Source organism: Falco cherrug, chromosome 4 (genome assembly GCF_023634085.1).
Source record: "Falco cherrug isolate bFalChe1 chromosome 4, bFalChe1.pri, whole genome shotgun sequence".
Lineage (NCBI taxonomy): Eukaryota > Metazoa > Chordata > Aves > Falconiformes > Falconidae > Falco > Falco cherrug.
Window position 1 is genome coordinate 38,996,774 of NC_073700.1, and position 21,288 is coordinate 39,018,061.

General features: G+C 59.9%; 2 protein-coding genes across 5 annotated transcripts in view; one reads left to right on the forward strand and one right to left on the reverse strand.

Moving 5' to 3' along the window:
* Nucleotides 1-3,881: 3,881 nt before the first annotated feature.
* On the reverse strand, nucleotides 3,882-12,381 carry UBALD1 (UBA like domain containing 1). Its single transcript, XM_055708962.1, has 3 exons — nucleotides 12,117-12,381; nucleotides 6,101-6,160; nucleotides 3,882-5,008 (listed from the first exon to the last, which is right to left on the reverse strand). Exons 1-3 carry the CDS (start codon nucleotides 12,222-12,224, stop codon nucleotides 4,688-4,690), a joined length of 489 nt encoding a protein of 162 aa, XP_055564937.1. The 5' UTR covers nucleotides 12,225-12,381; the 3' UTR covers nucleotides 3,882-4,687.
* A 5,743-nt stretch (nucleotides 12,382-18,124) lies between these two features.
* MGRN1 (mahogunin ring finger 1) overlaps nucleotides 18,125-21,288 on the forward strand; it is a 55,414-nt gene continuing 52,250 nt past the window's right edge. For 2 of the 4 annotated variants that reach the window (XM_055708952.1, XM_055708950.1), the window contains exon 1: nucleotides 18,125-18,315. In XM_055708952.1, the coding sequence (XP_055564927.1) occupies nucleotides 18,228-18,315 (88 nt within the window). In that variant the 5' untranslated portion in view covers nucleotides 18,125-18,227. The remainder of the gene's footprint in view (nucleotides 18,316-21,288) is intronic. The other 2 variants (XM_055708953.1, XM_055708951.1) reach the window with 1 other exon arrangement.

Consider the following 21,288-nt stretch of genomic DNA (forward strand, 5'->3'; position numbering starts at 1 on the left):
TCTTGTCCCTCCTGCAGTGCCAGAAGGATTTTACCCTCAAGATTTTGAGGCCCTTAGGAGACCCACAGGGCTGGAGACAGGATAGTGCTGGGGGTGGTGGCAAGGTTTGGATCCTCCCTCCCCATCCCAGAGGCTGCCCAGGCTCTCCCCTCCCGAGCAGGGCAGAGGGGCTGATCTCTCTCCCCATCACAGATGGAGGTCCAGTCGCAGGTAGAGGTCCATCAGGAGCTGTGCCGGAGCTCTCCCTGTGGGGTGTCCACTGGCAAGGTGTGTGCAAGCTCCCACGTGCCAGGCTCCTTTACTGGGAGCTGGCAATGCCCCTCGGCTCCGGGATGGCATGGGGCTCTTCTCTCTCCCCAAAATGTCAAGGGCTGTTTCATTTCAGAAGTTCTCTGGCTGAGAGCTCAATCCCAAGGCCACGCAGGAGCCAGCCCACAAAGCCCCGTGCAGGCTGAGCTGGCTGCTGGAGCAGCACAAGGCTGTGGAGACCCATGTCAGCCACCGCGAGAGCCAGCTGCAGCAGCATGGTGAATACTGACATCCCCACCACACTAGGTCACCACGCCAGGTTGTGCCACCAGACCTTTGCCAGGACCACTGGATGGTGGGGCCACACTCAGCCATTCCATCTGCATCCCCAAGCCACTGCAGCCTGTTTGTCCCTCTGCCTTGCTCCCAGCCATGCTGGCACAGATGGCAGGGATGTAGTCACCACCCTCTGTGGCACCCTAATGCTGGCCGTGCTGGGGGCCTGGCAGCAGTGCTGGGGGTCTCCACAGTCATAAAGCCACCTGGGTTTGGGATGGCACTATGCTGGGGGCCTGCAGGAGCTGGCACTGCCCAGAGCAATGCTTTGGTGTCTGTTTTCAGCTGACTTGGGAACATTGGAGGACACGGCTGCCCAACAGAAGAAGGTGCTGGATGAGATAAGGCACCTGCAGGACAGAGGAAAGAAGGTGCCCAGCTGCCCAGGCCTTGGGGAGGGCTGCCCCAGAGCCTGGGGGCTGCAGCCCCACACCCCTATTGCTGCAGACACGCTGGGGCATCTCTTGGGATGTCCTTAGTAGCCACTGACTGAGGCTACCCATAAGCATAGCTCCCTGCCTCACCCAGGTCCTGCAGCCGCCCTGTTTCTCACCCAGGACCACATTTGTCCTCCCCAGGAGCTGGATTTCGGCAGGGAGGTGCTGGGCCAGGTGGGGCAGCTGTGGGAGCAGTGCACAACGCTGCAGCAAGCTGCGGAGCAGCTGTGGTGGGACGCCAAGGACACACAGGTGAGCACAGCCCCAGGCTCAGCTCAGGAACCACTTGTGCCATGGTTGGTGTCTGAACCAGGCTGGCTACAGGCTTGCCCTGACTTGGTGTGTTCCCCACTCCGAAGCAGCTCAGCATGCCAGGATTTTGTGTCCATGGTGAGCGGCTCCAAGGCACGCATAGAGAAGGGTGGCCGGCTGGGGACAGGGTGGCAGGTGTGGAGCCTGCTCGGTATGGTAGAGCACCCAGCCATGAGCAAGGTGCTGCTGGAGCAGGGCTTGGGTGTTGTGAGCAAGCAAAGTCATACAGGGATGGTGGCAGGGCTGGAGGTCTGCAGGGGATGGCTGACACCATGCCCCCCCTCAGAAGGCAGCCAAGGCTGCTGCACTGGAAACCAAAGAGAGCCAGGAGGACCTGCGACATGCCATGGTCCAGCTGAGTGAGATGATGCAAGAACTGCTGCAGAGGATGTCCCTGATGGATCCAGACAGGCAGAAAGCCCTGGAGAAGCTCCTCAGTGTGATGGACTCCAAAGTAGCAGTTCCACCTGGGAAGGGTGGTGAGGATGAAGGGATGCACCAGGCCAGCCTGCATGGGGAGGGTAAGCCCTGAATCTGCCAGTGCCAAGACATGACAGTCCTTGTGCCATGGCTGTCCATGTGTCCCAGGGTCTCCCCAGTGTCCCTCAGGGACAACAGCAACCCTTGAAATGGGCCTGCTGTCCCAACGAGACACCCTGACCTCCTTGCAGCTGGACTGTGCAGCACTGGCTCCACTGCAGGCACAGCTGGAGCAGGCGTGGAGGCTCACCCAGCAGTGCCTCTGCCAGGGACCCTGCTGCGATGCCAGCCATGCTGCTGGCTTCAAGAAGTGAGAGCTGCTGGGTCCCATCCCATCATATCCCACTTTGTCCCCTTCTGTCCTCTCCTGTACTCCTCCATCCCCTTCCACGCTGTCTCGCCCTGCCCTGTGCATCCCATCCAGACTCTGTTTGTCCTACCCTCCCTGCCCATGGGGTGCTGGCCACTCATGGAACCTCACACGGTCCCTGGCGTGCCAAGCAGCTGCCCCTGTCCTGCAGGCAGCTCTCTGATCCAGTGAAGTGCATCTCCTGTGAGAGACCCCTGGCTGTGGGCCCAGTGCTGTGAGTAGCATGCAGCCCCCCGCAAGACAGACCCCCACACTGCATTTCCAGGAGAGACCACTGCCTGACTTCACCTTCACATCCTCATCCACGGGCACTTGGCAACCATCTGCAAGGGCAGCCAGCTCCTCCAGCCCCAGCCAACCAGCACTGAGGCTCCATCAGCGTGGCACGGTGGCCACCAGGGAGGTGAGGCTTGCCAGGCACCACCACACCCCTCCCTCTCCTTTTGGGGTCCCTCTCCTTGGGCAGGGGGGGGTAACACAGGTGCTCCCTGCCCAGGAAGAACAGAGGGAGTGGCAGGGCCAGCCAGGGCCCACTGTCCACCTCCAGGCCCCTTGTCACTGTCTGTCCCCACAGAGACCCTGCAGACTTTGCAAGTACGTAAGCCCCGATCCCCACATGTTCCTGTGCTCTGGAAACCCTCCAAGCCCACCCAGACTGGGATGGTGGGGGTGCTGTGGGCTGGGCACAGCCTCAGGGCACCTCCTGCCTTCCTGGCTGCTCTTCCCTCTAGGGAGAAGTGGGTATTTTGGCCATCAATAAGGTTATCTACAAGGGCAAGCTGAGCTTGCTGGCTGCCAACAGGACCATCACCATAGGCAAGGACTTTCCAGGTAGGGAAGCAGCTCCAGGACACAGGCTGTGCAGCCACCTGCACGCCACAGCCCATAAAGATGCTCCCTCCTTCTGTTGCCTCTCCTGTGCAGTCCCTGGGCTCACAGGGGCACACAGCACTTCCTTGGGGACTGAGTGCTTTAGGGCTGTGCCACATCCCTGTGTGCCCTCTGACCAGTCAGATGTTCAGGTGTGTGGTTTGGCCCTGGTTTTTCCAATCCTATGGCTCCTGGTGGCCCTAGAACAGTCACAAGCACGTTCCCAAGGCTCTGTCAAGGCTGTACAAGAGGCAGCCTGGGTGAAACCATCGCTCCTACAATGTTTATTTTAGCAACACAAATAAGAGATTGAAATTAATTATTGACTGGTGAGCGCAGGGATGCAGGGGCACAGCCTCATGGGGAGAGGGCTCAGCAGGGACAGCAACCTCCAAGGGACATGGCCCCTGTAATCTGGTGAAGAGGGGATAGGAGCCAGGTCACAGCAAGACACACAAGACCTGCGGGTGTCACGCAGGGAGCCCAAAGTCTCAGCGAGCCCAAGGTCTCAGCGCAGCCCCGCCATCAGCCTGCCCCTGCTCCTGCTGGGGTCTCACACCCACAGCTGATGCAGCAGCGCAGCGAGCAGAGCTGGGCTGGCTTCTGCTGGGGCTGAGCCCTGGCACACACCTGGCCAAAGGCAGCTGGCAGTCACTGCGTGGCTGGGACACAGTGTTTAGAGCAGCACACACAGCAGAGATGTGGCCAGCCCCAGCCCAGAGGCACGGCACTCACAGAGCCACTCAGAGGCAATCCTGAAACAGCCCGGGGCCCAGACCAGCCTTCCCCGTATCCGCTGCTGCTGCAAACGAAGCAAAGACACCGGGTTCAAAGCAGAAGAGCGTGTATTGCAAGCGGCTGCGGCATGTCCGGAGACTTCCAGCCGCCCGGAGAAAAGAACAGAGGGGTTAAAAACGATCCCAGTCTCTAGGGTTACACTGTGTCATGCAAACAGCCCCGGGGCAAACCCCATCCCAGGAGGGGAAGGGGAGGGTGTGCTGGCCCAGCCCCACTCACCCCCTGCTCCCCATCCCCGGGGCTGGGTGAGGGGCCAGGTACCTCCCCGGGAGCCAGCATCCCCCAGCCCTGCTCACCAGCGAGCACAGCACATGCGGGGTGGAACCTGTGGCCAAGCAGGAACAGCCTTTGCTCTCTTCCACCCCTTATAAAAAACAAGCCGCGTGGGGTGTCTGCCCCCTGCATGGTTGAGTGGGGGCAAGGGATGGGGGGAAGCACTCAGGCACAACCCACTCTGCCTGGTGGGGTGGCCCAGGGGACCGTGAAAAAGGGACCTCCTCCGTAAATGTCACTCGCATGCAAACTCCGGTGTCCCAAGAGAGGAGGGTGTGCTCCCTCCCCAAAAGCCCAGCAGCGCCGGGGTCCCAGGCAGAGGCCAGCACCGGTCCCGCGTCCCACGCAGCCTCCCGCTGTCTCTGGGGAGCTCTGTTCAGCTCAAGGACAAGTAAAAACTACTTCAAACCAAACCCATGCAAGGCAGCTATCTGCTCATGTGTCTTGGTGGCTGCCAGACGCCCTGGCAGCAGAGTTCCTCTCCTCTTCTGGGAGGGGGAGGGGGGGAAATATATATATTTATACGCAGGGGTCCCCGCCGCATTCGCTCTTCGCCGCGGCCTCATCTCTCTGCCTCCATGGTCACGTTGGCCTTCTGTTCTGCCGTGGCTTGCTGGGAGACGGCAGCTGGCCAGCCTGCGGGCTGTGCTGGGGGGGCCGGAGTCCACATGCTCTGCTGCTGGCCAGGGGGTGAAGCTGCGGGCCAGGCAGGGTTGAAGGCCCCATGCTGGGGCAGCGGCGGGGCTGGAGGCGGCGGGGAAGTCGCCATGGAGGTCACAGGGCTACTGCTGTTGAAGCTCTCGGAGGCCTTGAGGCGGGAGAACATGGTGAGGGCGTCAGGGAAGTTGGGCGGCGTGGCCGGCGTGTTGGCGGGAGTGCACATCTGCAGGGAGGAGACATGGCGTCAGGCATGGGGTCTCCACCTTCTGCCTCCCACCAGGGCCCAGTACAAGACCCCTCTGTCCCCACTGCTGCAGCACAGGGAGCCCCTGGACCCACGCTCTGCTGTTGATGCTGCCCTCAAGCAGCAGTTACTTAAGGCTCTGAAAACTAATGCTGTGGCGAGAGCTCCTGTCAGAGGACCCAGATGGAACCCTGCTGCACCTGCTCTTGCACCTAGCCAAGCTGGGGCCCCCTCTACTCCATCACCCGCTGGTGCCACCCTGGTCTGCAGCTTTCCAGCTCAGCGGGGGCAAGGCTCAGGCTCAGCTCCCACCCCAGGGGAGACCGGGCGTGCTCAGGCCCTGCTGGGCACTTGTTCTGCACGCTTATTGCATGCTCCAAATCCCCAACTGGCCCAGAGAGTCAAATGAGGCCACAGCAGCCACCAAATCCCCAAGACACATCTGCCCAAGCAGATTATAGGCTGCGAGGACACAGGAGTTAAGGGACCGAGTCTGGGGACAGCTGTGAGAAAGGAAAGGCAGGCAGCAGCCACATGCGTGCATGCTCTCTTGTGTTTACACACACCCAGACCCTGCGCACACTGTACTAGAGGCATGCTCCAGCGAGGCTCCAGAGGTTTGCACGCTCAGTCACTCCAGCAAGCACAGAAGGACTCGTGTGTGCAGTTGGGCTGAGGGGTGGGAATCATGCACATAACTGCACGTGTCTTCACACAGCCTATGACAGACTGGTGCTCCAGGTTCCCCCTGCCACGCTGGGGCTGGTCTGGACCACTGGCCATGCCCAAAGCATGGACCACCCCTCTCTAAGGAGCAGCACCCACCCTTCTGCAGGGTTCTGAGGGCACTGCTGGACCCACTGCTCCACTGCCTAGGACAGGCTCTGCCACCCCTGGTTGCTCTCCAGGAAAATCTTCCTTGGCAGGCAGCTCTGGCAGCGAGTGGCCAGACTTCCCTGCCTACACCCCTGGAGCTGTGAAGCAGCGAGCTGGGCATTAGCAACAGCCCAAAGCGCCCGCCAGCTGGTGCTGTGCCCTGGGTGAGCGCGGGAGAGGTGGGAAAGCACTTACCATCTGATGGTGGTGGCTGTAGGGGATGTTCGTTTCTTGGAAAAAAGCACTGAGAGCAGTCTGGGGGGAAAAAGAAAAAATAATTAAAAAAAAAGGAAGATGATGTTACCACCAGCACACACAAACCGGGCACCCGCCTCATCCCTGCACATGATAGCAGGGCTTTGCAAGACCCTGAAAATGATCCATAACAGGCCCTGGGGGGCTGACCCATGCCTGCAGCCACCTTGGCTGCACAAGAGCACGCTGCACCCAGCTGCTCCCATGTCCCCAGGCAGGGACCTACACCTGCCACCTGCTTGCACTGGGGCAGGCAGCAATCACACCTGTTTGGGATCCCCGTGCTCACTGCTGAGAAGTGGCCACTGCTGGAGCAGACCCCGGCAGGCATTTCACAACTCACAGTGATGCTTTGCAATCGCTGCGGGCAGGGAGAGGAGAGAAACCAGCTCCGAACCCAGCAGGGGAAGCCCAGCAGGAACTGATTAGATGTGTGTCCTTAACAGGACAAGATCAGAGTCACCATATTCACACCAGGGGATCCCCAGGGTTGGGGCTGCAACAAGTTGCCCACCCCATACACCAGAGCATTTCCAATTCAGTCACAGGGAGGGTATGGTTATGACCGACATAATTTTGATTAGCTCTTAGTTAGGACTAGGAACTATACTATATCTGGTAAATATGTCACACAGGCACATCAGAGAACGGGGGATCACAAGGAGGGAACGCCGGGAGCACAGGCCAGCCAGGGGGGCAGACATCCAGCCCAGGTCTGGGAGGAGCAGAGGCAGCGGGAGCTTTAGGGACGCACAGGACTGGGCTGATGCAGAACCAGTGAAGTTAGGGCTAGAAAACAATGTTTTGATTCAGCTGCAGATCAGACTTGATAGAAATGTTAAGAGAACTGGTTTGGAATCAGTTCTGATTGGAGGAAAAGCCCCATCAATGCCTATTCAACCCTCTCCCCAGGGGCAGCCTGGCTTGCAGGTCTACAGGCTGGGGTGCGAGGCAGAGGGCTGCTGCACCGCCTGAGACTTTGCTCCCTTCCTCCAAGCCAGTGATTAGGGTTACTCAAGCTGCTAAAAAAAAAAATGGGCAGAAAAACCTGGAAAAAGCAGAGGCAGGTTGTACCAAACCCTGCACAACTGCAGCAGCCACAGCCCTACCACCACACACACTCCTTGTCCCCGTGCCCACAGCCACACGCTCCTATATCACACCCAGGGACAGGATGAATGACGGCAAGTCGGCTCAGCTTGCTAATCCGATGGAAAACTATTCTGTCCCAAACAGCCAGGCTAGCAGGCCCTGGGAAAGGCGAAGGGGCTGTGCTGACACCACTGGGGAGCTGGAGCACCAGTGCCAGCCACTCGTAGCGGGGTTCGGCAGCGAACTATCGGCCAGACCAGGTGGCAGCCAGGAGCGGTATCTGCAAACAATCCAGACCTGGGTGGGGGAAGCAATTGCTGCTGTAGAGTCTGGCAGCTCCCAAACCTCAGAGGATGCAATAGCTGGGCTGGCGAGGCTCTTCCCTGCAATGGCTGCATTTCTTTGTCTGTGTTTAATAACACAGCGCCCAAACCCTGCACCCAGCAGAGCTGTGATCCGAGAGCCCTCAGCACCCGCAGGCAGGACCTGCCGGATTTCTGTAATGGCCATACAGCAGGAATAGGGTCTGAGGCCCCAGAGACCAGCTCTGAAGAGGCTAGCACATGTCTACCATCAAGGAAATGTCCAACGGAGACACAGACACTTCTGAGGCAGTGACACCCCACCGCTGCACTACCATTCGTCCTGAGTGAGGTCCGATGTCAACACCCACAGGCCCTATCACTCAGACAGATGGGATTGTTGATAAGAAAGGGGGTTAACAGCAAAGAGGGGCGGGGGGGGGGGGGGGGGGGGGGGGGGGGGAACAAAACAAAAAAAAAGGAAGCACAGGCCAGAGGTGTGGGCACAGCCAGATACCATAAACTGATTAAATCTCCTCTGTGCTTGCATTTTCCAAGTGGCCTTGTATCTGGGACTGTGCCATCAGCAGACAGGGGCAGAGGTCTCTGCTGTCCCCCTGAGCTGCCCATGGATCCCTACCGGCATTGGGATGAAAGCTGCGACCTGGGTGCAGACACATTCCATGATTGCAGGCCCCTCTGCCTAAACCACTGCATCCCTCGCCCCCATCTGCCCCTTCCCAAAGGTGGCAGAAGCAACCCCTCTGCTCACACCGCCCATGGGGAACGGCTGCCACCTCTCAAGGGACCCAGCACCTGCAGCAACCCCAATACAGGCAAGTGAGAGGCCCGTGCACCCATCCCCTCAGTGGCACCGGATGCCGGGGACACACATGTCACCGAAGCTGTTGCCGCCTGGTCTCCAGCCAGCGTCACAAGTGCCAAGGGTAACTGGTGCAGCAGTAAAGCCAATTAAGGCTCCTCTGCTCGAGGAGCCCAAGCCGCAGCTCAGCCCCGACACTGGACCAAAAGCCCCATCACCTGTCACTCTGGGTGTGAGTGGGAGCAGGGCAGCCCTGCACTCACTGCCTGGCCAAGCTCAGCAGGCAACCAGGCCACTGCATGTCCCCCTGGGGTGCAGAAATGGAAGCTTTGCAGGAGGTGGAGCACACAGAACTCCTGCCAGGGTGCCAAGAGGCACCTGCGGCGACCCAGCCAGCCAGAGGATGGCTGCAGCAGCCAGGTAGGGAGATGAATGCAAGGAGACCTGGGTGCTGAGCAGCTCAGCAGGGAGCAGCAGGACACCCAGCCCTCAGCAGCTGCTCAGATGGGACCCTGGATGCTGTCTGACCCGCTGCCCATTGCTGCCCAAGCTGCACTTGAGCCTGCTCCATCTGAGCTGCAGCTGCTGCAAGGGCAGGGGATCCTGCAGCAGGGAGCCCCGGGTGCTAGATCAGCCCTGGGGCACCCTGCCATTGAGCCACAAAGGAAAGGGAAAGGGGCTCGATAAAACATAAATACATCGGAAGAGGAAGTGGAAATCCAACCATGGACACAGGAGCAGAGCCAGACACCTGCTCCTCCTCTTGTTCCCCCCACACAACCTCACCACACAGAGCACAGACACCACACTTAGCACCAGGAAAAAGGAAGGAATGGGTGTTTTTTTAAAAGCTGGTTTCTTCTTATCCTTCCCAAGCAGCCCCAAGGGCAATCGGCGCATAACAAAGCCGAGTAAGACTCTACCATGGGAAGGAGCTGGATCCAGCACTCAGTCTGGCACTGCAAACCCTGAAAGATCTCCCTGGTAGCCTGCTGGGTTCCAGCCACGGTGCAGGTACCTGCTGCCCTCCCTGGCTTCTCCCAAAAAGCCAGCACCTGTGGCCCTGGGGGTCGAGTGCCAGCCTTCACTCACAGACACTCCAAGTTGCTTGCTTCAGCCTGTAAAGCTCCCCCTCCGATCAGCCATGGCACCGCTCCAGCTGCTGGAGGGCTGGGCTGGCACGGCCGTTCCCGCTGGCACCCGTTCCCGCTGGCACCCACCGCAGCTGTCCCTGGAAGCACAGCAGAGCTGCAAGAGCTGCAAACTACACTGGGCACACCATGAGAAAGCCTGCCCTGTGTCCCCCCAAAACAGGAGGGGAGTCACGGTGATAAGAGAGGCAATCCACACACTACCCACAAACTGCCCCGTTCCCCAGGGATGGAGGGCATGAAAAATAAACAGCTTCCTTGTCAAGCCCCTGAGTATGGTACAGGCTCTGGTGAGCTCGTACTGCAATTAAAGCAGCTGTATCCCCAGTGGTTTCCTGACCTCCCACCCTGCTTGCTGCCCTGGATCACGTTCCTTCCCCCAGACAAACTCCGGGTCTGCCAGGGCTGGCAGGACACCATGCACAGCAAACCCTCCCTGCAGCCCCCGCAGCATCCTCCCCCACTAGCCACAATGGCCCCAGAGCAGTCCCAAAGCAGCAGGAGCCGACGAAAGCAGTCCCAAACCATCAGCATTCCACCAGCCTGAAGCTGCCTGCATTACACAGCGGCCTCCTGCTCCTGACCTGGCCCCCCAGGCTCCCGCTCCCTGGCTGACAGTCACAAGCAGCAAGTGGGGCACTTGCCCACATAGAAGAGGTCCTGGGCAGGGCAGATGGATGGATGCCAGGAGTATCCTGGCCAGGACAGAGGCACAGAGCTGGGAGAACCCAACTCCTGCTGTCTTGTCACCAGGCCACACGGCTCACCTCAGCTTTACTATGCAGAGACCCTCTCCCCACGGTGGTCTTACAGGCAGGAGCAATGTGCTCAGGGTGCAAGCGGGCCGCTCTGCCTCACAGCATGCCCCTGGAGCAGCACTCGGATTCTGAGGAGACTGCTGATTTACGCTGCCTTCACTTGTACGGAGCTTGCCTGAACTCCACCGATTTATACCCACTGCAGATGCGGGGCAGTCAGCAAGCAGGTACCGCGCTAGAATAACAAAAGCCTCAGAACATCAGAGGTGAGAGCAGGCGGGAGTTGGGAGGTGACACCTCCCCAGCTCAGCTCCCCGAAGAAGGCATGCCCAGCGGCCATTTTGCAAAGGGAATTATCTGACCGTTGCACCAAAAGTGAGTGGGAACATGGTAACTGCTCATCACAGGGCGTTTGTTTACAGCCGAGCTTCCTCTGAGTCATGTGAGTGCCAAGCCGGCAGGAGACGGCTGTTTGTACTTGTGCAACTCGCCAAACGGTGGCAAAGTTCTGCAAAAAGCCTTTTGAAAGAAAAGTTAAACTTTTGTCATCTGCTCCCAGCTCTTCTGCGACACGTGCAGAGGCAGTGGAAGCAGATCCCGCCTGTCCCAGAGGGCCAGTGTCAAACTGTATTAGTAAACAAACCCCCAAGCACGTTACACATGCACCACATTCGCCGCCAACGGTGAGCCCGTCAGCACACCGGGGTACGAAACGGGCACAATGGAGGGGAACTGCAGCTCGGCTCGCCGCACGCCCCCGCACACCCACCCACCCGCTTGCTCCCTGGCCACCAGCGCCTCGGCTCTGGATGCTGCTCGGCCTCTGATTTAGCATCTGGAAATCCTGCGACGGCACGCAGATGGCATGGCGATGCGCTGCCTCCGTGCCCCATCCATCCGACAGCCATCACGTTCCCGAAAGAGCCCCGGTGCCCACCTAGGAGGGCACCCACAGCGTACCCAGTGAGGGGTGCCCCGGCCAGGGGGCTTAACGCAAACCCACCCTCCAGCTCTCTGGACTGCCTCAGCCCTCCTCCTGCAGCACAAAACAGACACTTCAATTACAAGGTGCCATTAGCGTCAAATCCATCAGCTCCAGCCTGGGGAGCTGCTGGGACTGCAGACGGGGGAGGGGGGAAACAAAAAAAAGAAGAAAAAATGCTATTTCGAAAAAGCTTTGCTGGCTACAGCCGCTGCTTTGCCCCCCCGCACTTCAGCTGCGGAGGTCCCTGGAGGACCTGAGCACCCAGAAGCGCCGCGGGAGCCCCCCACCCGCCACGCCGGCCCCACGCGTGACGCCGCCCCCCGCCCATGCCGCGGCGGGTCCCGCCTGCCAGCGAGAGGGGCAGGGGCCGGGACCGGGGCCGGGCCCCCCCGCAGCTCCCGCGCCCCCCGCCGCCTCGCACCCTGCGCGGCCGGGCCGTGCGCACGGTGGGGCCGGGCAGCCCACGGCCACGCGGGAGGGCCGGCCCGGGGGGCGACGAGGAGGAACGGCCCAGGCCCGATGGGCAGGGGCAGGGCTCGGTGCACCTCGGCCCACCCGTGGGGCAGAGCGGCGCTTCGCACCCTCGCTCCGCACCCACCCGCGTCCCGGGGCCTCCCCGCCCCCCGCCGCGGGGCCCCACGGCAGCACCCCCGGCCCCGCCGCCCGCGGCCCCCCCACGCCCGGCAGAGCGCGGCCCACGCCGACAGGCGGGGAGGGGCCGGGGGAACCCCCCGGGGCCAGGCCGGGCCTACCCCAGGCTCACGGCGCGGCGCGAACCCCGCCGGCTGGTCCCTCCCCGAACGCTCGGCGGGCAACCGGGGCCGGTACCGGGGCCGCGGCCTCACCTCGAACTGCCAGTGGGCCGCCTGCAGCAGCTGCTTGGCCTGGTCGGCGGCACAGCCGGCCGCCAGCACGAACTGGTTGATCATCACTTGGTGCTTGAGCTCGTCCATGGCCCCCGCCGCCGGCCGCCGCCGCGCCCAGCCCGCCGCGCCGCCCCCCGCCCTCACGGCGCCGCCACCATGGCGGAGCCGGCGCGGCTCACGCCAATGTTTACTGGGCACTGACTCACGGCGCCCGGCGAGCCCCGCCGACGGCCGCCAGGGGCGGGGCGGGGCGGGGCGCGGCGCGGGGCGCTCCTGGGAGTTGTAGTTCCTGGCCGCGCCGCCCCAGCACCGCCCCAGCGCCGCCCGGACCACAACTCCCAGCGCCCCCCGCTTTGTTTGCGGAGCGGCCTCCGGGCTTCGGCGCTCTTTGAGTGACGCGCCACGCCGGCCAACCGCCGCACGCGGCTTGGTAGTACCTGACCGTATATGGTCAACAACACCGCTGCCCCCAATGAGAGGGCGGCGGGGGCGGGCCGCGGCCGGGGCGGGGAGGGTCATGTGGGCGGTGGCGCGGGGGGGGCGCGGGCGGTGTTTACAGTCGGCCGCGTGCGGTTTCCTGTTGACGTGCGGGGAGCGGCCGTGGCGGGGCGGGGGGGGAACGGTCGCGGCGGGGCCGCCGCTGCCCTTTGGCCCCCTGCACTGGCTGTAGGCCCTACGGTGCCACCCCCGCGCCCCGCCGGGGGGCATTTCGGGGGCCCCTCGGCTCGCAGCTGCCTCAAGCCCGGGCTGCCGCTGCCTCACAGCCCCCGCGCCCTGAGGCGAGGGGGGGGGCGCGGCCCTTAGGCCCCGGGCCTATCCTAGCGCCCTCCAGCAGCGCTAATAAAAGATGGGGGGCTCACCCCGTCCCCTTTGCAGGCCTGCTGTCCACGCTCCCTTAGCCCGAGTGCAGCCCTGCGCCCTGCTGGCGTGGCTGCCAAGGCGTAAGAGGCGAGCTGGCAGTGGAGGAAGGTTCTGGAAGGTGCTGGGGGGCTCCCAGTGCCATGAAAGGCTCCTTTGGGAGCAGGGCATTGCCAGAGGAGATGGGAGCCTGTGGCCAGGCAGGCACAGGGCCGTGCCACAGCGCCCGGAGCGGGCACGGGGCTGTGGCTAAGTGCCAGGAAACGATAAACAGGCATGGACACGCGGCTGAGTGGCTGGGGGGGGGGGTAGGAAAGCTGGGAGAAGCGGGCTGAGGAGAAGGGAACCACTGGGCTCCACAAGGCCCACAAAGGCCACCAGCCTCCACCTTTCCTGAGCGATTCTGAGCTCTTTCCTGCAATTTGTGTGGGGGCTTAGCCCTGCCGCGAGCGGTGTGTTCGCTAACACCTCTGACCCTGGCTGGTGTTTGTGTATGGCTGCGGATATTTCTGAGCCGTGAGGATTAATGGCTGAAGGCTGAAGCTCAGGCAGGTCACGCGTTTGACCTGAGGGATTTGCAACCTCCGCTTTTGGGATGCAAGTTGCCCCGGTGTTGTCCAGAACTGACCACCTGGTAACCATCTTCAACGTCTCCTTTGGTAACCATGCAAAGTAGTCCAGGCCTTGGAGGATACCAGGGCCAAGGGGCTTTCTTCCTTTATATGTCACTGCCTAAATCAAAGTGAGAGCACAGCTGTACAGTGGTGGCTGTGGGATGCATTAAGAGGTGACCAGTCTTTTTTACAAGGTTGAGACAACGCCACGAGGAAAGCTGCAAGAGGAGGACTGTAGTGAGCAAGGTGTAAATACAGCTGGAAAAACAAACCCTCTGAAGGATTATTTTAATCAGAGAGAACCAGATTTTTTTAGAAACGTTGCAGTTTGATGTTGAAGGGAGAAGGGCTGGCCCTGGCCCATCAGAGCTTTTGGGGAGGGTTGCAAGCCCTTTGGAGCAGGGCAGTGTTTAGGGAGGCAAAGTTCATGGGCTTGCCACTCCTTCTGCTGAGGAATAACTGCATGTAGTCTCCAGGGCTCCTGAACCTTGTTGTTCTGTGAGTACCCGACAAACAAAGCAAGTCACAGCACCAGGGAGGGGACAACTGAGACAAAGCAACTTGCTTCACTGGGTAATAAACCCCTGAGCAGCTGGACTTTGGATGAGCTGCTTGGTTGAGTGGAAGGTTTGCAGACAGACATAATTCTTTGTTTACACGAGTGTGCTGGTAGCTGCCTCCCTGGCAGAGGTGTCGAAGGAGACCCCTAAAGGGCAGGTTGTGGTAGCTGGAGAAATGTGTATGGCAGTGGCAGGGTGGGTGTCCCTCCAGCCCGTCTGCCTTATCACCAGGCTGGTGGAGCTCTGTGGAGTCGTGTTTCCCAGGGTTATGTTCTGGTAACTGAAGTCCGCTCCTTTTTGATCTGTGTTTTACAGGATTCAGTGGATGCCTGGTCTGGGACATAGTGACAGGGCCTTGGTGACAGTGAGTGTGCAAATGGACCAGCAGGGAGCCCTGAGAGCTGGCAGAGGAGGTGGGCTCACATCCAAAAGATCCCTCCTCTATCCTCCTGCTCTTCTCCAGGTTGTGCCAGAGAACGGCTCCAGGCTCACCTTTCCTGGATGGATTTTGCAGGATTCACCAGGAAAGAAGGCTGCGCTGGAAGGTAGCACGGGAGCTGAGGCCTCCTCACCACCCCTGGGGTTCTGCAGGGTCCCAGGCGCAGGAGCCCTGGCTCAGTCTCACCCTGGCCCTTCCCACCTTGGCTGCTCTTGCTCCACACAACAATGGCACCCGGGGTCTCAGGCTCCCTTGTACTTCATGGCAGTGTTTTCATCCTTCTGGGGGATGTCAGGGAGGGCCTCTTGCCTTCGTGGCCTTCTTCTCCTTCTATCTCAGCACAGTGCAGGCAGGGCCCAGGGCTGGCAGCACCACACACCAGGGAAGTAAGTCGCAGGGAGCTTGGAGGTGAAGGGGCAAAACCCCCGCCTGGTGGCACCCCCTGGGTTTGTGAGGCTATCGCTGCTTCTTGCAGCTACCATGCCGCAGGCTGGGGGTCTGCTGCTCCTCCGGCCCACGGGACCCGTTGTGGTGCTGCTGGATCCCCACGCGTGGGCTGGCAGGGCAGCCCGGCTCCCTGCCCTGCTGCTGGCAGCAGCTCCAGCCCCGAGTCACCCAGTGTCCTTCCTCCGTGCTGCTGGCAGCGGCTCCTGCCAGGGCCGGAGAAGGCGAGTGGTGCAATATCCTGCCTTTGTGTGTGCCAGTGCCCACATCCCCTGGGCCGGGTGGGGGGAAAGGAGCTGCCGGCCACTGAAGGTGCTGCCCTGCAGCTCCGCTCGCTCTGGGCCCTGGCGTTTGGAGCGAAAGGGCTGAACCCATCCCTGGCATGCCGCTGCTATTGTCGTTGTCTGTCACATAGGTCTCACCGAGCAGGGCCCTGAGGGAGAGATTCTTCAGCAAAAGCCCCTGCCCTCCCAGATGACAATAACCCCCTCCGGGGCCCGACCACTTCCTCCAAGCTCCGGAGAGCTGTGTGGCCCGGGAGGGGCCTTCCCGCTGGTGGAGGTTTTGCACGAACAAAAACCTCCTGCCGCGGCCGCTTCCCGGGCAGCCCCGGTGCTGGCAGTGCCAATGCCCTGCTGCTTGCCGGGACACGGCTCTCCTCTTGGTTTCCCCGCTTAACCCGTATGGTGCTGGGCTCCGGGTGAGCAGTGCGGGTGGCTGCTTCTGTCCCCCAAAAAAGCTCAGGGGACAGCTTTGGAGCCATTGCCTCTAGGCACCTCCTTGGGCTGGGGAAGGCAGGATGCTCTTAGCACTCAGGATGCAGGAGGGAAGGGAGAGGGACCCTCGTCTTCTGTCCCTCTGCAAATTCCCCTCCTTGCCCTGCCACATGGTGCAAACACAGCTCTGCTTTGCTCCAACTGGTTCCTAGCACAGCACAGGGAGATGGAGCCACTCAGCCTTGCTGTGCTCGTCTGCTCCTGTGCCGAGCCCCACGTTGGCTGCTGGTGTGCATGGTGAGGCCATGGGGGTGTAGAGGCTCACCCTGCTGGGTTCAGGGCTGCTGGTGGCACACAAACTGCTTGCATCAGCCCGTTGCTACCAGGGCACTGCCTGGGCGCTTGTTCGCAGCACTGAGGAGCATCTCTGAGCTGCCCCTGCAGGCAGGGAGCAGCTGGGATGTGCTCTGGGCAGCACACACAGGGCAGGCATTGCTTTGCCGGTCAGCAGGCTCCATTCCTCACTCTGTGCAATTTCTGTCATGAGAAACTCTTGCATGGAGAGGCTGGTTGAGCAACAGATGCCATAGCTCTGGGTGCCAGCACCATCCTGAGGGATGCAGTGGGCAGCACTCAGGCATGGTTATTGCCAGGACGCTGCCAGGCAGAGGCCAGATCTCCCTTGTGCCAACTGCAATGTTCCTGACTTCTGTGGTTTGCTGGCAGGACGTGGCCATTGCTAGTTCCCTGGCTTTTCCCTGTCCTGGTGGCCCTGCTGCACTGGAGGACACAGCAGAGCAAGGTCCAATCCTGCTCTCTCCTCACCCCCAGTACCCGTTCCCCCCCAGCCGGTGCCTTGTTTGGCCCCACCAATGCAGAGCTGCTGTGCTCAGGGTGGCCACCACAACTGCAGGGGTAATAACTAGCCAAGAAGTGTGTGTCCCCTTGGGTTTGTTTGCTTATTCCCACCGGGCTTGTTTTAGTTTGTGTTTACAGCCAGCAAATTCCACCTCCTGCCTGCTCACTCACTATCATAAAATCCTCCCGTGCGGGCCAGCTGGGCTCCCTGCAGCATCCTGTCTCCCTGCACCCTGGTCCCTGCTCCCAAGGCCGGTTTAAGAGATTTTGCATGTGCAACTTTATCTCCTTCGTGTTTCCCGGGGATCCCCAGCTCCACTGCTGGGAATTTGCGTCCCCCGCTCCTTTGCAACATGAACCTGTCTGTAGCATGTGTGCAGAAAGGTGCCTCCCTTAACAAGCCAAGCCTGGGCGGCTTTTCCCTGCGCCTTTGCAAGACCTTGGTGCCAGAGGGGACAGGGATCAGTGCTGGGACATTGGTGGGGGCTCTTTTGTACCTCTTCTTCCACACTATCCTCCTGTCAGGCATGCAAGACAGCCTTCAGTCTTTCCCCGCTTTGATGTACCCTCATGTCTGAACCTCAGACGCCTCTGCTCGCTTCTCTGGGTGGATTATCTCCAAGAGGAGGAACCCAGGAGAGGTTTCCCCATGTGAGCATCACACGGTCCTGCAGCTGGGGAGGCCAACCATCTGCCTCTTCTGCTGGCAGCGAGCCTCAGCCAGCAGCAGGTACCACCTCTGACAGAATTGGCCCAGGTAACAAAGCCCCATGCCAAACATCCTGGGAGGTGTGTGGCTACCGCAGCTGGTCCCACACTGGTCCCTGCATACTCCATCCCAGCAGGGACCAGCCATGCCTGGGGATGCATCCCCGGCACCATGTCCTGCCCTCCCCAGCCAGTGGGAAGGGAGGCTGATGGGAATGATTGTGGTATTGCTGCCCAAAGCTCTTCTGCAAAACAGCTACCAGCAGGTTAATCTTTCCCTGGGCTCAGCAAAACTGTCTGCTGAGGCTGAGCTGCGCCAGCCAGATGCCGTCAGTGTAATTCCTTCTCCCTGCTTTGCCTTTGCACCTTTTGCAGGATGCATCCCTGTGCGGTGTCCCTGCGCGTCCTCCCTGTGCATCCCGGCGCATCCCTGTGCAGCGTGTCCCTCTGGATCCTCCCTGTGCATCCCTGTGCAGAGTGTTCTTCTGCAGTGTGTCCCTGTGCGTCCCTGTGCATCCCTGTGCAAGCTCCCAAGGGTTTCCTTGTCCCAGGTGTATCCCCAGGTGTTCTCCTTGCACAGCCCGGTGCAGGGCACGGCAGCTCGGTGCCCGGTGCCGTGCCCCGCCCCGCGTGGCAGCGCCCCCTGCCGGCAGAGCGCAGGCTGCGCCCAGGGGGAGACAGTGGGCCGCCTCCACCTCCTCACCCCCCCCCCACCCCCCCCCCACCGCTCAGAGGTGGTGGTATGCGCCGTCGCGGTGCCTGACGGGAGTTGTAGTGCGGGGCGGGCGGTCTCGCTCTCCCGGCGTGCCGCGCGCCGCCGCCGTGGGTGCGGGTGCGGGTGCGGTGCGGGCCGCTCGCCGCCGCGCAGCTCTGCGTCCCCGGGCCCGGCCGCCATGGGCTCCCTGCTCAGCCGGCGCATCGCGGGCGTGGAGGACATCGACATCCAGGCCAACTCGGCCTACCGCTACCCGCCCAAGTCCGGTGAGGGCCGCGGGGCCGCTCTCCTCAGCGCCGCGGACGGGGGACGGGCCTGCGCCGGGCCCGATGCCTCCCTGAGGGGGACAGGTGTAGCGGGGGGTGGTCCCGGGGCGGCCAGGCCGCGGGGAGCCCGGGGGAAGGGGCTGCGGGAGGGCCCCCGCGGGGCACGGGGCCGGCGCTGGCTGTGCTCGGGGCCCGGCCCGGCCGGCTTCGGGGCCTCCCTGCGGGGGGCGGCCGGTCTGTCCGCCCGGGCGGTACCTGTGGTACGGGGCCGCCTCGGCGCCCTGTCCGGTTGAAGGGTGAGGGTGCAGCAGGGCCGGGTGCCCCGAGTAACGCTTCAGCAGCCTGCCCATCCCGGCGTCAGTGCCCGCGGCCCGGCCGCCGCTGCCCTCGGTCCGGGTGGGTCATGGAGGCGAGCCAGGCTTCGCTTCTGCGCTCTAGAAACGGGACTGCGAGTCGTCGGTGTGCGGCAAGTGGGGCATCTCCTGCTGGTACAGAGGAAGTGACAGCGGAGTTCGGTGGGGATACGGAAGAAAAATCCAATCTGGTGGAATGTAGAATGGAAAAATTCCCACATGACAGCTCCTTAAAATGGCAAGGGTTCTCACCTCAGAGCCGTTGGACTGACATGGCCTGTATGGGTGTTTGTTTTCCAAAGGGAAATGTTCTGAAAGCGTAAGAGAGTTGTCAGCAGTGTCACTTTTGTGGAGCTGGGTTGAGCCCCTGACTCACCTTGGCTTAGACTGGCTCTTGAGATTGGCCTGATTTAACTTGTTTAAAGAGTTTATTTTTTCTTCTCACAAAACAAGTCATCAGGGAAATTCAGATTATCTTTTCTCCTACCATATCCATTCGCTTACAAATATTTTTAGTTTCTATTCTGCTAGGGCTTTGCCAGGCAGGCTAAAAAATTTGCAGAGCTGCAGTTTGGGTTCCCTTGTTCTTGGGTACAGGTGTAGCATAGCCTTTTTGTTCAGAGGCTCAAGTTCTGTGTGTGTCTGGTGACTTGCTGGCTGTGACATCCTCAGGGCTGTGTGATGGAGGGAGCCAGGCCTCCCTGTTTTGTTTGAAGGGGGTGCAAGATCTTCTCAGGTGGAGAAGGCCGTCCTGCCATCATTACACCTTGTCTTGTTGCAGGTTGGCCTTCAGCAAGAATGGTGGTGTGGAGGAGATGGAAGGGGGGAACCTGCCCAGAAAAATTCTTCAGCTTTGTTGGTTCTTAGAGAAAATGTAACCTAGGGGGGGTGGGAGTTACTTTCTTGGGCTGCTAGGAAAGGCAAGTGTCACTGCTAGGTTACAGTAGGACTTTGTGCGTCCCTTGGGTGGCTGGGGTGTTTTCCCACTGTGGGGAACTGGGAGCATGTGAGCTGCCTGCTGAGCTGTAGCTATGGTACCATGGGCCCTGCTGGCAATTTTCTTACAGCCTAGAGGTTGCACCTGCTTTCTGTTGACACTTGGATGGGATTTTAGGTATGGACTGGATTAATTATAACCACCATATGCAATGAACATTAAACTGCTTCTTTCAAATCATCATCCTGTTGTTTCTGTACTGTTGTAATTAGCCAGACTAGAATTTAACAGTGTGCTGTGTTTTAGCCAACGTGCTTGCCAAGGTAACCCTGTCACACATGAGAGGTTGGGTTTGTACGTTTACATGCCTCCTGGAAGGGGTCTGTTGACCTAGATGCTGCCAAAGAGCATTCCACATGTCATATCTTCCTTGTAAAACTGAACACCTGATGCTTGCAAGCAGCTGATTAAAGAAAAATATTGGTATTTCCTTTAAAGGCTTTGGATACAATTAGATGCTTGTTAATTTATTTTCTGTTGCACTTGCCTGTGCTCTTCCTGAAAGCATACTGGCTTTAGGCTAGACCTTGCTCTTTGCCTTCATCAGGTTTATCTAACAAGGGTCCTCTTGACTTCAGGAAGGGAGAAGAGCTGTTCAAGCTCAAGATCATTCTAGGCAATAGAGGTTGTGAGCACTTCTAAGATGGAAAATCCAGGAAGGTTATTAAACAGCAGAACAGTAAGGGCTGTGAGGAATGCAGCCCCCACTGCCCCCCGCTGCCTTCTTCAGGTGGAGCATGTTCAGAAGGACACTGTCCCTTCTGGTCTTGCAATCCTAAGCATGTTTGTCTTGGGGCTGGAAAGATTGGCTCTGACTGGTACAAAACCTGACAGTGAAGACGACTGGTAGTGAGCATGTCTAGTTTTATTCGATTTTAGGAAGCAAGTTTGAAGTAGTACAAAAAGTTCTTAGGCTAAATGGTTGCTAATTATTTCTAACTTGACACTGTTGCTGTGAGCTCTACTGCTACTGACTGCCTGACTGGAAGAAGCCAGTTTTCCATCAGCTGTGTCAGATGTTTGAATGTGTGCACTGGCGTGCTAGCCTGACATGCAGGCAATCTCCTGGCTGCTCAGAGATTACTCCTGAAAGGCTTGAAGATGTGGTGAGAGACTTTACCTGAGGTTAGCCATCCTCTGGAGTCCTGTGCAGCACCAAGGGCTGTCTGTCATCTTTTATGTTCTTTCCCTCCGAGTATCTGGATTAAGTAGATCTTGACTTGGTGTGAGTGTCTGCAAGCTGCTGTGGCTCTGGTCAGCTGCCGTCTGGTTGGCATTGGTTTGAAGGATGCAGATTTGTGTTCTTGAGCAAACACACCACCTCACAAGTGGGTCATGTTGTGTGAGGAAATAAACACAAAATACAGGTATTCTGACTATAATTTAAGCAGTGTGTCAGCCTGCCTGTGAAAAGGAACACTTTACCAGGTCGTACTGGTTGCAAATGCAGTGGTGAGTATTCAGTTCTTATTTATTGACTTCCGATGTGGTTATTGCTGGGTCAGTCACGTGCTCTGTGGAGGACTGAGCAGGTGGTTGTAGAATCCACCTTGGTCCTTATGAGCCAGAGTCCCTAATGAGGCATGGATAGATTGTTTAACAGCTTTGTTGCAACTGATACGC

Excerpts from the sequence above, each read along its gene's own strand:
- UBALD1 (XM_055708962.1), bottom strand. The coding sequence starts at position 12,224 with ATGGACGAGCTCAAGCACCAAGTGATGATCAACCAGTTCGTGCTGGCG. Across the intron at positions 6,161-12,116 it reads CGGCCCACTGGCAGTTCGAG|ACTGCTCTCAGTGCTTTTTT; the intron begins GTGAGGCCGCGG and ends TTTTCCCCCCAG. Across the intron at positions 5,009-6,100 it reads ACAGCCACCACCATCAGATG|ATGTGCACTCCCGCCAACAC; the intron begins GTAAGTGCTTTC and ends TCCTCCCTGCAG.